The sequence below is a fragment of the Mytilus californianus genome, unplaced genomic scaffold, assembly GCF_021869535.1.
Source record: "Mytilus californianus isolate M0D057914Y unplaced genomic scaffold, xbMytCali1.0.p SCAF_96, whole genome shotgun sequence".
NCBI classification, from domain to species: Eukaryota; Metazoa; Mollusca; class Bivalvia; order Mytilida; family Mytilidae; genus Mytilus; species Mytilus californianus.
The window spans coordinates 93,819-107,098 of record NW_026262752.1 but is presented as its reverse complement, the minus strand read 5'-3'; the positions used below and the strand labels follow the sequence as shown (position 1 = coordinate 107,098).

The window sequence follows — 13,280 nt, the reverse complement described above, 5'->3', positions numbered from 1 at the left end:
CGTCTTTTCGAAATTGGCAAGTTAATTCCGATGTCTCGTATTAAAAAAAGAGACATCTATGTTATCTACACTGTTACGATGAGGTGCTGTAGCTTGCCTGTTGCACTGTAAAATGTCTGTCCCTTTTCAACGTACCCCAATTCCTTCGGTACTAACATGATTTATAACAATAACTTTTCTAAAAATATCAGTTTATAAACCAAAGGTTTAAACTCCCTCAGTCAAAGTTTACTGTAGAATGGTTTTGGCTTTTTTATATGTCCTTTTAAGTCAGTCGCCTGTAGTTCAGTGGTTGCCGTTGTCTCGTGTCTGTCATATTTGGTCTTGGTAAATTGTTTTGTGATAAATTATGCCGTTAGTTTTCGTATTGTATTGTTTCATATTTTTCATGGCCTTTTATTGCCGACTATATGTTTTTCTCAAAAAGAAGGCAGTACAGTTGCCTGTTATTGCTTACACCCACTACATTTGAACTTGGTGGATAGTTTCCTATTGGCAATCATTCTACATCTCCTTATTTCTATATCTAACGTTTCATAAATTTGAATAAGAAAAGAAGGATGAATTGATTTGTTGTGCTGTGGCTAATATCTCATTCATATCAATGACGTGAGAATAAATAATTGATACAACACGTACATTAAAATCTACCTAAACAAAAATGAGATAGTTTGTTCCTTTGTGTCTACCTGGAAAAAAACAGCGGGGGTGGGGGGTGATAAGATGACAAATGAAATAAGTGAGGAATATTCGTCAACGAGACAGCAACCAAACAAAACACAATGTAATTTGAAAAATGTTTTACTTTATTTAACATCCGTACAGAACGTATTTATTTCGAGCCAATCTATTATTAAGAACGTCAAATTTAAATGTCGCCTTAATTTATATTTAACAGATTTTGTAAATTACATTGCACATTTTGGCAAAATGTCTCGAAAATTTCATATAAAGTTGTGTTGTTGACGCACAGAATATTCAAGCGGCGATCATATAATTCATAAACATAAAAAAAATCATTAAGTTACAATCGGAATAAGGAATATCATTGAACTCCATTTTGAAAAGGTGAATAGAAAAACAAATCCGAAGCTGTTGTATTTATAAGAGTTTATTTTACACGTCATAAAGAAAAACATTTCCGTCATTTGCATTACAAACAAGCAAAATCTTTTCTTTTTTGTCGAAATAAATTGCACGTGGCAAATTCAATCTATCGTATCTAGTAAGAATTTCTTTATAATCTTTACCGTCATCAGATACAACTACTACAGTGTTCGTTTTAGTATTAGTCACATACACATTCCTTTTATCATCTGTTGTCACACGACGTAGATCTTGATATATATCATTTTTAAACTTCCATATTAACGTACCATCTAACAAACAGCAGTATATTGATTTATAGTTAATACAGACCAGCCTGTTTCTGTCAACTGTAATGTTGTGGATACGGTAAAGTTATATTACGTATTAATCTGCCTGTCAGGTCCATCACATGTATTATACTCAGATCAATAACAACGTACAGGTTATTATCATAATATGATATTCCGTAGCAGTAATCATTGGTATTAATTGTACTGCTAACATAACCTGTAGATATATTTATTATCAATAAGGCTCTGTCACCTGTACAGGATACTGCTACAGTATTACTTTTTATCTCAGTTATATAACATGGCTGATAGTGCAGAGGAATGTGATGGAAATTAGTACCGTCTGAACTACAGATAATAAGTTGGTTATTAATATAGTCATTAATATAGTTGGGAAACGCTAATGTATTGCCTATTTTGATACAGCTCAAAATGCTGAACTTTTTATAACTTTTGATATTTAACTGTTGACGCAAGTTGACAGAAACAGGAACGGTGCATTTGGCAGGTCTTTGAGCCTGGGCCATATTTTCTTCTGTGGTAGTTATATCTTCTGAAATAGATAGTGATGCATTTCGAACAAATAATTGGTAAACATATAGTGCAGTTTTCCACACAAAAGGATTTGAATGTTGTAACATATCTTTTGGTGTTGTACACGATATATGTTACGACCTCAAACTTTCATTACTTACTCTTCTAGATTATATCGATTTCTTTGAGTGTTGATTTCACTTTAACATTCACAGAAGTGATACGTCGGGTACAGCAAAATCAAACCTAACCATGTAATCCATGAAAGTTAGAATAAGTGTTTACATAAATACTATTGTGAAACAATAATTAGTTGAGCATAGTCTGTTCTGGACATACTAATGCAGTGGGAGAAGTTATTTAGTTTAAGCTATCTTTCCCACCAATGTGCTAGATAAATATTCACATGTATTATATGTCTTTACTTCTTTTAAAATAGATCTTTTTATTTATTTTAGAGAAAAAATATCAATAAAATGTGTCATTTTTGTCTCTTTACAATTCTTCTGACAACATGGAAACTATGAAAAATAAAAGTAACATCTGATTACAAAACGCAACATACTCACCGAGAAAACTCGTAAAACGGAATGAAAAGAAACAAACCTGTGATATTGGTAAGAAGAGTGGCTTTGCAATAGGAATTTGAAATAAGTTACATTATTACATCATTACATTAATACATCATGTTTATGAACCATCCAAATGATTGACTAAGGTATAGAAATATGACCAATGAGTGGCTTTCTGTTTTACTGTGCCACACAAACAGTAATTACCTATTACATATATTGCTAATTGTTTTTTGTTTTAAAAATTATCGAATCATTTGCCACTGCACAATCAATCCATTATTTGTAAGCTTGCCCTTCTCTGCGGTTTGCTGCCAATTTAAAGTTCACGAAATATTATTCATATCTCGTGTATGAATGGTGACAACGTTCTTTGCACGTTAAAACAAACACTTGCAACAACTCTTTCAGGGATTCGTAGTTGGCATGTATGCAAGGCTAAATTTCTGCTCCTATCCAACATACCCTCCTTGCCTTTGGCCGTCCATTCGTCATTCCTGTCGGCCTACCTTGCAGAACCTTTTGTTTTAATTATTAATAATTGTTCGTCCTGAAAATACTTCGGACGTAACCAAGCAACAATGGACCAATCTTACATTTATTATATATCTAGGAAATTGATTAGAACTCCTTTAAGGCGCCCATTTGTTGTCTGTTGCAATGCAAGCCGTCCTCCCCTACCAAGCATATAGGTTTCTGTTTAAGGTCAGGCGAACAACAATGCATGAATCTTTCATATATCTCCGTAAAAACACCTTATAAAAATAAAACTTTGAGAAATTCAAATTGAAAATTCCTTAAAAACAAATATACACAGGAATCATAATATATGAATACAAAGTAAAATAACAAAAATACCGAACTCCGAGAAAAATTTTGAATTCTCAGTCTTTAGTTTTCTTATTTACGTTTGTAGAATGTTTCATAGTGTTTCTTTTGCGTTGTCAGTTTGTCTTCTATCTGTTTTGTGATATCTGTTTAAAGGGGCACTAGCTATGAGATATATATAAAAAAAAAATATATGATTTTTTTTGTTCAATCATTAATGAAAGTCAAATAGTTAAATAATAATTCGCTTTTAACAGCCAGTATAGTTCAATTTTGTCAAAATAAGCTAAGATACATCGATGATGAATGATTAACTTCCAAGTGAATAATTTGACCTCATTGAATCCGTATTCATGTGACCTTCAATGTAACCCCTTAGGTAGAGATGGATTACGCATGAATTATGCGTGTTCAATTATTAAAAGGAAAAGAATGTCAACATTGAAATCGAAACAAAGGTAAACCATTTGATTGACTGGTACGATCCACAAAAAACTCATTTTTTTACAGATAAAAACGATAATTAAATTATGATTTTAACCTATAACATGAAATCAAACAGATATAAAAAAAATATCAAATTGTACGAGGTCGCTATCTATTTATGTTTATGTTTATATCGAAGTATGTGATTGACGGCAGTTTTCGGAGGCCATCTCGATAGTTAATTAAATGGCGTCTGGACAAAAATACACACGGAATTCTGATATGTATTATCTAGTATATGCATTGGTAACTGTTTATTTCTAAATTATTGTAATTTGGATATGTGTTTTAGTATGTTATAAATCAAATATAAGAATTTGAGTCCAATCGGCGAGCATGATTTTGACAGCTAGCAGGTTAATATTCATAATTAAGATGCAATTGGCGTTTTATGCATGCAATATTTGACACTAGACGTTAACCAGCCATCGGGCAATCAATATTTCGTGTTAATTGTTCGCGATGTTCTTTCCTGCCACTTTGCATTTGGAAAAATAACTATACTATGCTCACTCTATTTCATTATATTTTTGTTTTTTTTGTGTTCAAAGTAGATTTATCATTTTAGTTTTAAGAACTTCCTGAAATATTTACTTCACACCTTCACCAGATGGATTGATTTGACAGTCTGTGCAAACACAAACCGCTTTTAGAGTTCTTCAAGTTTGTTTCTTATTCTATGAGAAGCCATTATATATACCCTTTTATTAATTTCTTTATGATAATTGTGAGATGTTTAACTAACTATTAAACCATTTTTAGTCAACCATTTTCTGCATAAGAAAATGCCTGTACCAAGTCAGGAATATTTCAGTTGTTATCCATTCGTTTGATGTGTTTGAGCTTTTGATTTAGCCATTTGATTGCGAATTTTCCGTTTTGAATTTTCCTCGGATTTCGTCATTTTTGTTATTTTACTTTTTTGCAAAATGTGATATTCGAATATCCGCAATATTTATATTAATTTAATTTACAGGAAAACTGCATATTTACAAATAATTAATTTATAGTTATAACTAGTTACCAAGATTGATAGGTAGGAGCGTTGCAGTAATATTATGATTTGCTCCGCTTCCGTTTGAATGCTTTAAAATGGCGTCAGATATTTTTCGTAATTGCTCTACCATTTGTTCGTCAGTTTCAAGTAACTGGGCCTCTATGTCAAATTTTAAGTAAACTTGTTCTCCCATGGCTTTTGGTTTATTCCATTGTGTGTTCTCTGCAAGGTTAAATAAAGAAAAATAATGTTGTCTTAAGCAGTCAAATATATATTTTTTATAAACCATTGCTAAGACGTCAGTCTATTCATGAATTGTGGTATATTTTATATATCTCAGCTCACTAGCATAGCAACAACTTTCGTATTCTTTGACTTAATATTCCAGAAGGCTTTAATTTTACCATTTGTGATATTTGGACTGAATGTGGATTCGCATGGCGGTTGATGCATGCACAGAGGAAGACACTTGACCTATTACCGCACACAAACTCGCTTCTTTTTGAATAATTACAAAATAGGCAAGATTGGGCTGAATTTCTTGTTCAATATTCTATATGTTCTCCATAAGATCAACATATTTTACTCATGTAATATTAAAAAAGAAAATGTTAAGGTACACTCGTCGTTGCAACGCGTCGCAGATCACAATAATGAGGTAACAATATTCTTATGATCTCAAATTCCCTACAATTTTCACTTATTGTATTTTGTATTTGTTATCTTTTAACCGTTACCAAACATGACTATTATTATTTTTTAAATAGCTTCAGTTGAGTTGACGTGTTTTCTAAACCTGTTTTTGTAACAAAAGAATTTACAAAGGAAACACATGCATATACAGTATTTAAATGGTTACATATTCTACATCGGAAATAGTCGACAAGAAAATGTTAAATCCACAATTATGTGGTAGCCCGAATAATTCAGTCCCTTCCCGTAATCGATCTCTCCTACTTGCGAGGGCCTGAATTCCTTACACGATAAAAACTCTTCACGAATCCTGGATTTTGATTGGTGCCTGTAGAAGAGGTGATCAATCAGCAATCAGCTCAATTTTATCGAGATAGGTAAATCCCGAGCTAATTCCGAATGATTTGACGTTTTTTCATTGTCTATGCATGCAGGCGTTAATGAAGCAATCGTAGGTCGGCGGAATATAACAACTAAATTATTCGGATTAATTATGTGGCAGACACAGTCAATTGCAATGAATCAATCATTGCATGAATAAATCATTGCATGAATCATTAGGAAGTGCCCTTTTTAAAGATTAGAATATTGGTTTGATGTCAAGAAGTTAAAATTTGAAATCATATTAGTACGACAGAGCTAGAGGTGAAGTTCAGTATAAATAACATTCAAACCATTAAAGTGGACTTTCGTATACCAAAATGATCATTCTTGTCCCTTCTTTTCGAAAGTAAAATCCTTGCTAAAGACATTGGTACTCCAAATTCCAGCATTTGATTTAAGTCGATGTATGTTGCAAAACCTACCTAATGTTTTAAATGCATTTATTATAAAAAAGAAGATGTGGTATGATTGCCAATGAGACAAATCTCGACAAGAACCAAATGACACAGAAATGAGTGCAATTTTTGTCACTTCACGTTAAACAAAACCAAGTATTAATCAATAAATATATATCCTTGATAAGATAAATCATTAATTTTCAAGCTCTTACACCTGTGAAAATTTCTCTCCAGCATGAAACCGCCCAAAACAACTTAGAAGCATTGAGTAAACATAATGAAAAAAAATAATTCGTGGCTTAGACATTAATAGAACATTAATGACAAACCTTCTACAGGTAACACTACCATATCAATACTCTCTGTAGTGGACGTTGTAATGCGCTTCAAAATTTTTTCTACGAATAAAGCCAGGGTCGCGTGTAGTTTTTCATCTGTTTCCAACGTTTCCGCCAATATATCTACAGTCAAAATTACACTGCCTTTTTCAGCAACAATAAATTCTATACCATATAAGCCTTCATTTATTTCCTCTTTTAGTGAATTAAGGATTTTAACAGTTTTCTCAACTTCATCATCGTTCTGGAAGATGATCTGTAGACGGAGTTTCGTCCTTCCTACACAAGAAAAAAACTTACTATATAATGCTGTTATGTTTATCTATATCAATAAGTAGAAAACCAGACCATGTTTCCAACAAAGTCCAAGTAAAGTTTGTAACTGAGATTACCCTAAGACGGCACTGTTGTGTGTATGTTTGTTAGTTTTATGTGCTTTGTACTAATCTGTGAGTTTATTTATAACAGCAGGGTTTTTTTACGCCAATGTTAATACTCACAAGGAAATTGTTAAAACAAGAGTTCCAAGTTGTTGAACTTCAAATTTCTATTTAGCAACACTGTAGCAGCGCCTGCAGGCAGAAGTTGATACAATACTGCTGGGCTTTTATTTCCTATCATGTTTTCCTCGAGTTCCAAGTGGTGAAATTGAAATCATCCCTTCGTAAATCTTACGGACGCCATCACGAGTTAGAATATCCGTTTCACAGATGAGAGAGGATATGTTCCTAATGTAGTTACTATAATCCCATCCCTTTTTCACGAATGTGAACTACCAAATTTAACTTATTACCAGGTTTGAACGAGCATGAACAACACGAGGGGTGCCACATGTGGAGCAGGATCTGCTACCCCTTCCAGAGCACCTGAGATCATCCCCAGTTTTGGGGGGTGTTCGTGTTGCTCAGTCTTTAGTTTTCTATTTTGTGTTTTGTATACTATTTTTGTCTGATTGTCTTTGTCTTTTTTATCCATGGCGGTGTCAGTTAATTGTCGACATATGAGTTGAAATGACACTCTGGTATCTTTCGCCTCTCTTTTTCTCTTTAAAGATGGCACTTTTTGGAGTTAATATTGATTCACTCATAGGGTCTTTGCATCGGAAATAAACAAATTCAGTTGTTGGCATGATACCGGTCATGTTCCTCTTCTATATTTTATGATGCATGATACTTAACCCCTAACTGGAGGGATTGTGTTTTATTTTCATAAGAAGAAACAATAATCTTTCAATCAATTAAATTGAAGTTTGGAGCTGGCATGTTACCAACTGCTAGTTGTCATTTTAATTTAATTTAATTTATGTATCATTGTCATTTTCTTCTATTACCTACTAGTATTCTAATTTCGGACTCGGACTTCTTTTAAACTGAGTTTTATGTGCGTTTTGCTGTGTGTTTGTTCTACATTGGCTAGATGTATAGAGGGATGGTGAGATCTCCCAAAACATGTTTAACCCCGCCGCATTTTTTAGCCTGTCCTTAGATAGAAGCCTTTGGCCTATGTTAGTTTTGTATGTTGTTTGTAAATTTAAGACATACCGCCTCTGGGTTCGGGATTGTCTAGCTGTGTTGAAGACCTATTGGTGGCCATGGACTATTTTCTGCTCTTTTGTGCCGATTGTTGTCTCTTTGATACATCCCCCATTTTCATTCTCAATTTTATAGCATTTTTCTAAAAATTGTTTTATTTGGCTTAATTATTTGCTGATTTATAAGATTGAAGTATGGCACGCCTGTTTCCGGTGATTTCTGTGACTAATTCTATACAAAACAATAGTGTATTACTTTTTCCTTTATTTTTAAAAACTACTGAGATACAATACAGTTATATTTATTACCTTCTGCATTCTCATCCTTTATAATTGTTCTAAGGATCTTCAAACTCGCATCAAAGCTTTCACCCCAGTAAAATTTTACTGGTCTCTTTTCGAATCTCACGAATCTCACTATAAAAAGGAAATTTATCAAAATGTAATAAGATTTCGTGCAAAATATAACAATTAAAATCGTTAAACGTTACATTTCGTATTTTTGACAATGAGGGTCTGCGAAAACAAAACTTTACATCCCATCATTATGTTATTGTTCTATAATAACTTTTGTACTCTTGTCGTTCATTTTGCTAATGTGCTTTGTCTATATGCCTTTTTGTGTTTCTTTGACACATATGACGTGGCTCTGTACTTATACATCCCGTCACTGTGTAATACTGCTATGGTGAATTTTTGTATTCTTGTTTTTCATTATTTGCTAATGTACTTTGTCTATATGCCTTTTTGTGCTTCTTTCTTGCATATTTGTTTGTTTTTATAGTGATAAAGATTATAAAACAATGTTGACTGCTGTACCCATAATTTGTGATATTTTTACCTAATATGTCTGTTTGTTTTGTTCACAAATCGTTGTCAATATAATTGAATTTGATGCGACTGTCATACAAGTGAGAGGTATTTTTGTGATTTTACTTTCTACGTCAAAAGAGATGATTTTCAGTTTCCCAATTGTTAATTTTCCGTTTCTATGTAGCAACATTGCAGCAGCGCCTGCATACGAAGTACATATCTCCCAGTTGATATGATATTCCAGGGCTTGTATTTCCTATAATGATTTTCTTGATAAAATGTTGATACACACAAGGAAACTTTTAAAACAAGAGTTCCAAGTCGTTTAGTTGAAATCATCCCTTCGTAAATTTTAAGGACGCCATCACGAGTTGGTTGAAAGTTTCACAGAAGACAGCGGACATGTTATTAATATTTGTTTAAAGTATTTGGTGGGGTTCGTGTTGCTCCGTCTTTAATTGTCTGTGTTATGTTTTGTGTACTGTTGTGTGTCTGTGTCTTTTTCTTATTATAAGCCATGGCGTTTTCAGTTTATTTTTGACTTATGAGTTTGAATGTCCCTTCGCCTCTTTTTACCAGTTTAGAAATGAAATCAAAATTTTCTGGAAAAGCATTTTTGTATTCGGTGTATCATTTTATTAGTTGAAAACGGTCTATAATACTATAACATGACCTTTTATATGGAATTGCGTTCATCAAATCACGATACTTGAATTTAAAAGGTACTGATCAGATTAAACATGTTTTCATTGCTTATGTAGTCCCTATTTCATCCCTAGACTTTTCTAGGTTTAAATGCATGTTTTAAAATATAAATGTGGGAAAATTCTGGAATAATTTGACGTCAAAACAGTTTTCGTCTGCCTGATTATCTCTATGTTGATTTTGGTATGGTTTCCAAATTGAGCATGTAATATAGTATATTTGAAGAATAAAATTGAGAATAGAAATGGGAACGGTGTCAAAGAAACAACAACCCGCCCAAAATGCAGAAAACAGCCTAAGGCGATCAATCGGTATTCAACACAGCGTGAAAATCCCGCACCCAGAGGCGGAGTTCAGCTGACCCCTAACATAAATTGGTACTAGTTCATTGGAAAAGGACGTCAACCTAAACTCCGAAACATATAAATACACTAAAATAAAAATGAAACAACATACAAGATTAACAAAGTACAGAGGCTCCTGACTTGGGACATGCACGAAAATTCGGCGGGATTAAACATGTTTTGTGAGATCTCAACCCTCCCCTATACCTCTAGCCAATATAGAATAAAAAAGACACAGCAAAAAGCACAGTAAAACTCAATTTAACAGAAATCCGAGTCAGATGTTAGAATAGGTAACAGAAGAAACTAAGCAAAATGACAATGATACATATTAACAATTAACAAAGGACTACTACCAGTTACTAAATTCCAGCTCCAGACCTCAATTAAACTTTTTAAAAGATTTTGTCATCATTTAAAATTCAAAATACTATTGCCTCAATTTTAATTATTTTTAATAATGTGTGAAAAATTCTGAATTTTTTAACCACATGCTGCAAAGTTTTTTTGATAATATTTCTTCAAAATAATGTTAGAATATGTGTCAGTTGTATCAATCATTTTCTAAATATCCAATATCCTAAACTAGTATTTGTAACATACAAAAACTATCTATTACTTAACAACAACAATCAAACAAACCGAAAATCAAATATTCGTAGTCAAGTGTAAACAGATATTCCATACCGGCCAAGAGACTCGTTAGTATATAATATGTCTGTATGTGTGCATGCACTTATGTATTGATTGATGGATGGATGAATGTATTTTGTTAAAGCATGTTCAAATGTTATCGAAAAATGTCTTTAACTTTTTTTTGATAAATACCTGAAATTATGCGATTTTGTCCGTCAAAATTAGGAAAGAAACATTTGATAGTTTATTTTTTTTTATACATGCTCAATATTGGAAAATATAGGTTGCCTTCTTGATGAAAAATACACAGGGTTAGACACTTTTAATTGAAAATAACTATAAAGAAAAAAAAAAAAACAATTATAGGACTGATAATTTGATCATGCTCGAATTTAATAATTGAAATATGATAATAAACGATCCTTTAATTTTGTTATATCAAGTTGTTAACACTATTCAAAGATATGAGGCATGCATTTATTATACAAAAGAAACCTGCTTTAAGGGTAAACTATTATTTGTTGATTCATTTTATTGTTGCAGGCCATTATAATTAAGGAAGCAAATATGACCTTAGATGAATCTGTTTATTTGGTCAAACAGCTTTTCAAATATTCAACTTTTTATTTATCATTGTTAAAGTAAGACCATTCCTTAGTATAGAAAAGGACTTTCCACAAACCAGATTTATACAGTTATATTTTAGTTTCTTATTTCTTTCTTCTGGTATTTTTCGAGGCTGTCGCAGTTTGAATTGGTTGGGCACAAAATTACGAAAGATACTAAGTTCCTTCTTCCCCAGGTAAAGTAGTTTTGCCTTTTGTTTGGTCATAAAGGTGTTTTACTTTCAAGTATCTATTTAGCATTGACTTTTAATTGTTTTGGTAAGGGTTTATTCAGAAATGTGATTTGAACGCACCATATGTTTAAGTGTTAATATTGGATAAATTCAATGTCACGATCGAAACATAAAAATGTGTTACTTTGTTTAAACAGATACACGTAAACAGGAAAGTTCAGGACGATTCAATGAATCAAACTTAGTAAGGTAAAAACATGCATATGTAAATAGGTATCAGAACCTGCATTTATTTGACAAATCACTGTACGATTAATTGCATCCTTACGTTTTATATGTTCCATCTCCTTCATTGCATTTTCATATTTTGTCTGCATTGCTGCATCCAGGATACACGTTTTGTGCCAAATTATTCTCCTTTCATAATCCGTCTTTTGGTCAAAATAAAGATCCATTTTATTACCAATATTACGAAACTTATCGAAGTAATCATTAAACTCATTATTATCGATATTGGTGTCGACTCGATGAGCAATTTGATTTCTGTAGCATCGTATTCGTTCAATATCGTCTCCTAATGTAATATCTACTATGTCTGGAATGTATCCCCATCCTTTTGTTGGTTGAGATATCAACGAAAACTGTCTTAATAGTCTGTAAATTAATGTGATATCTAACGATTTGTATGTATTAGAATACTGTAACTTTGTAAGAATTGTCTCCTGTTTAGGTGAGAAGTATTTTAAGACTGGGACACACTTTTGATACATCTGGCTGGCAGAAATTTGAGATGTTATAACATCTCGTAGAATGTTGGTTAAAGTTTCAATGATGGCAATCGAGAGCCTGGAATACCTTTCCTCGTCACTACTAGTATTCGGTGGAGATTCTGTTATTACAAAATCAAACATATTAGAAATCATCAATTTTATCTAACTTTAAACTGATAAGATAAACTCCAGTTAAACACAAATTAAATAAATAACATTGAATCATATTCTTTTCAATGAACACGACTGTAGATATAGATGCCAGTTTAACGTTATATTGGCCGCCATTTTGTTTTCTGGTGACTGATATCACTGGAAAATGGCCATTGTTATTGTCAGATTTCCCCCTTTAACTAATCAGTTATCTTTCATATGTAGCTTTTCTTTTGTAAAAAATTATTAACATTTCTTTTCATATTTTCGTTTTTACTAAACATCGTTTCGTTTGAGTCGGAATAGCATTGGAAGGTTAAATTTTATTCACCTACAACAAAACATAACATTGGTTTGATCAAATGGAGACAGAAAAAAAAACAGAAATTTTTAAAACAGTAAGAAAAAGGGCACCTGCAATGTTGAAACAATTCAAACTACGGAAAGAACCCATTAGAAATTAGCACATTTCATTTAAAAAAAAAGAGAGGAAAAACTCAGAAAAGAAAAATTAAAGCAACAAGAACTGGAATCTTTGCAAAAAAAAAGGAGGTTGAAGAGTAACTTCGCAAGATAAATAAATAGTTACTTAAAAAAAATAATGAAACAGAAAAAAAACCAGTTAAAATTTAGAAAAAAGGTTTTAAAATGCAACCCAGAAAACATATTTTTAATGCAATATTCTGACAATTGTATTCAGTTTCCCTTGCATAAACTTATTTCCCATCTGAAAGTTTTGTTGTCAGCTGACAATACACAATCAGTCTCCCTAAATAAAAAAAAAATGAAAGAGATGAAATTAGGCAAAAACAGGGGGTATAGTGTATTGAAAAAATAGAAACTATTAAAAGAAATGTATTGAAGCTTATAATTTTTTTTAAAGAACCAGTTCCTTGAAGGAAGAAAGCTGTTGTTGAAAA

At 32.2% G+C, this 13,280-nt stretch overlaps 1 protein-coding gene across 1 annotated transcript; it reads right to left on the bottom strand.

The window, feature by feature from the left end:
• Window positions 1-1,432: 1,432 nt before the first annotated feature.
• On the bottom strand, window positions 1,433-12,916 carry LOC127717274 (uncharacterized). Its single transcript, XM_052223053.1, has 5 exons — window positions 11,766-12,916; window positions 8,450-8,557; window positions 6,601-6,888; window positions 4,824-5,018; window positions 1,433-1,932 (listed from the first exon to the last, which is right to left on the bottom strand). The coding sequence occupies exons 1-5, from the start codon at window positions 12,358-12,360 to the stop codon at window positions 1,433-1,435; spliced, it is 1,686 nt and encodes a 561-aa protein (XP_052079013.1). The 5' UTR covers window positions 12,361-12,916.
• Between the last annotated feature and the right edge of the window lie 364 nt (window positions 12,917-13,280).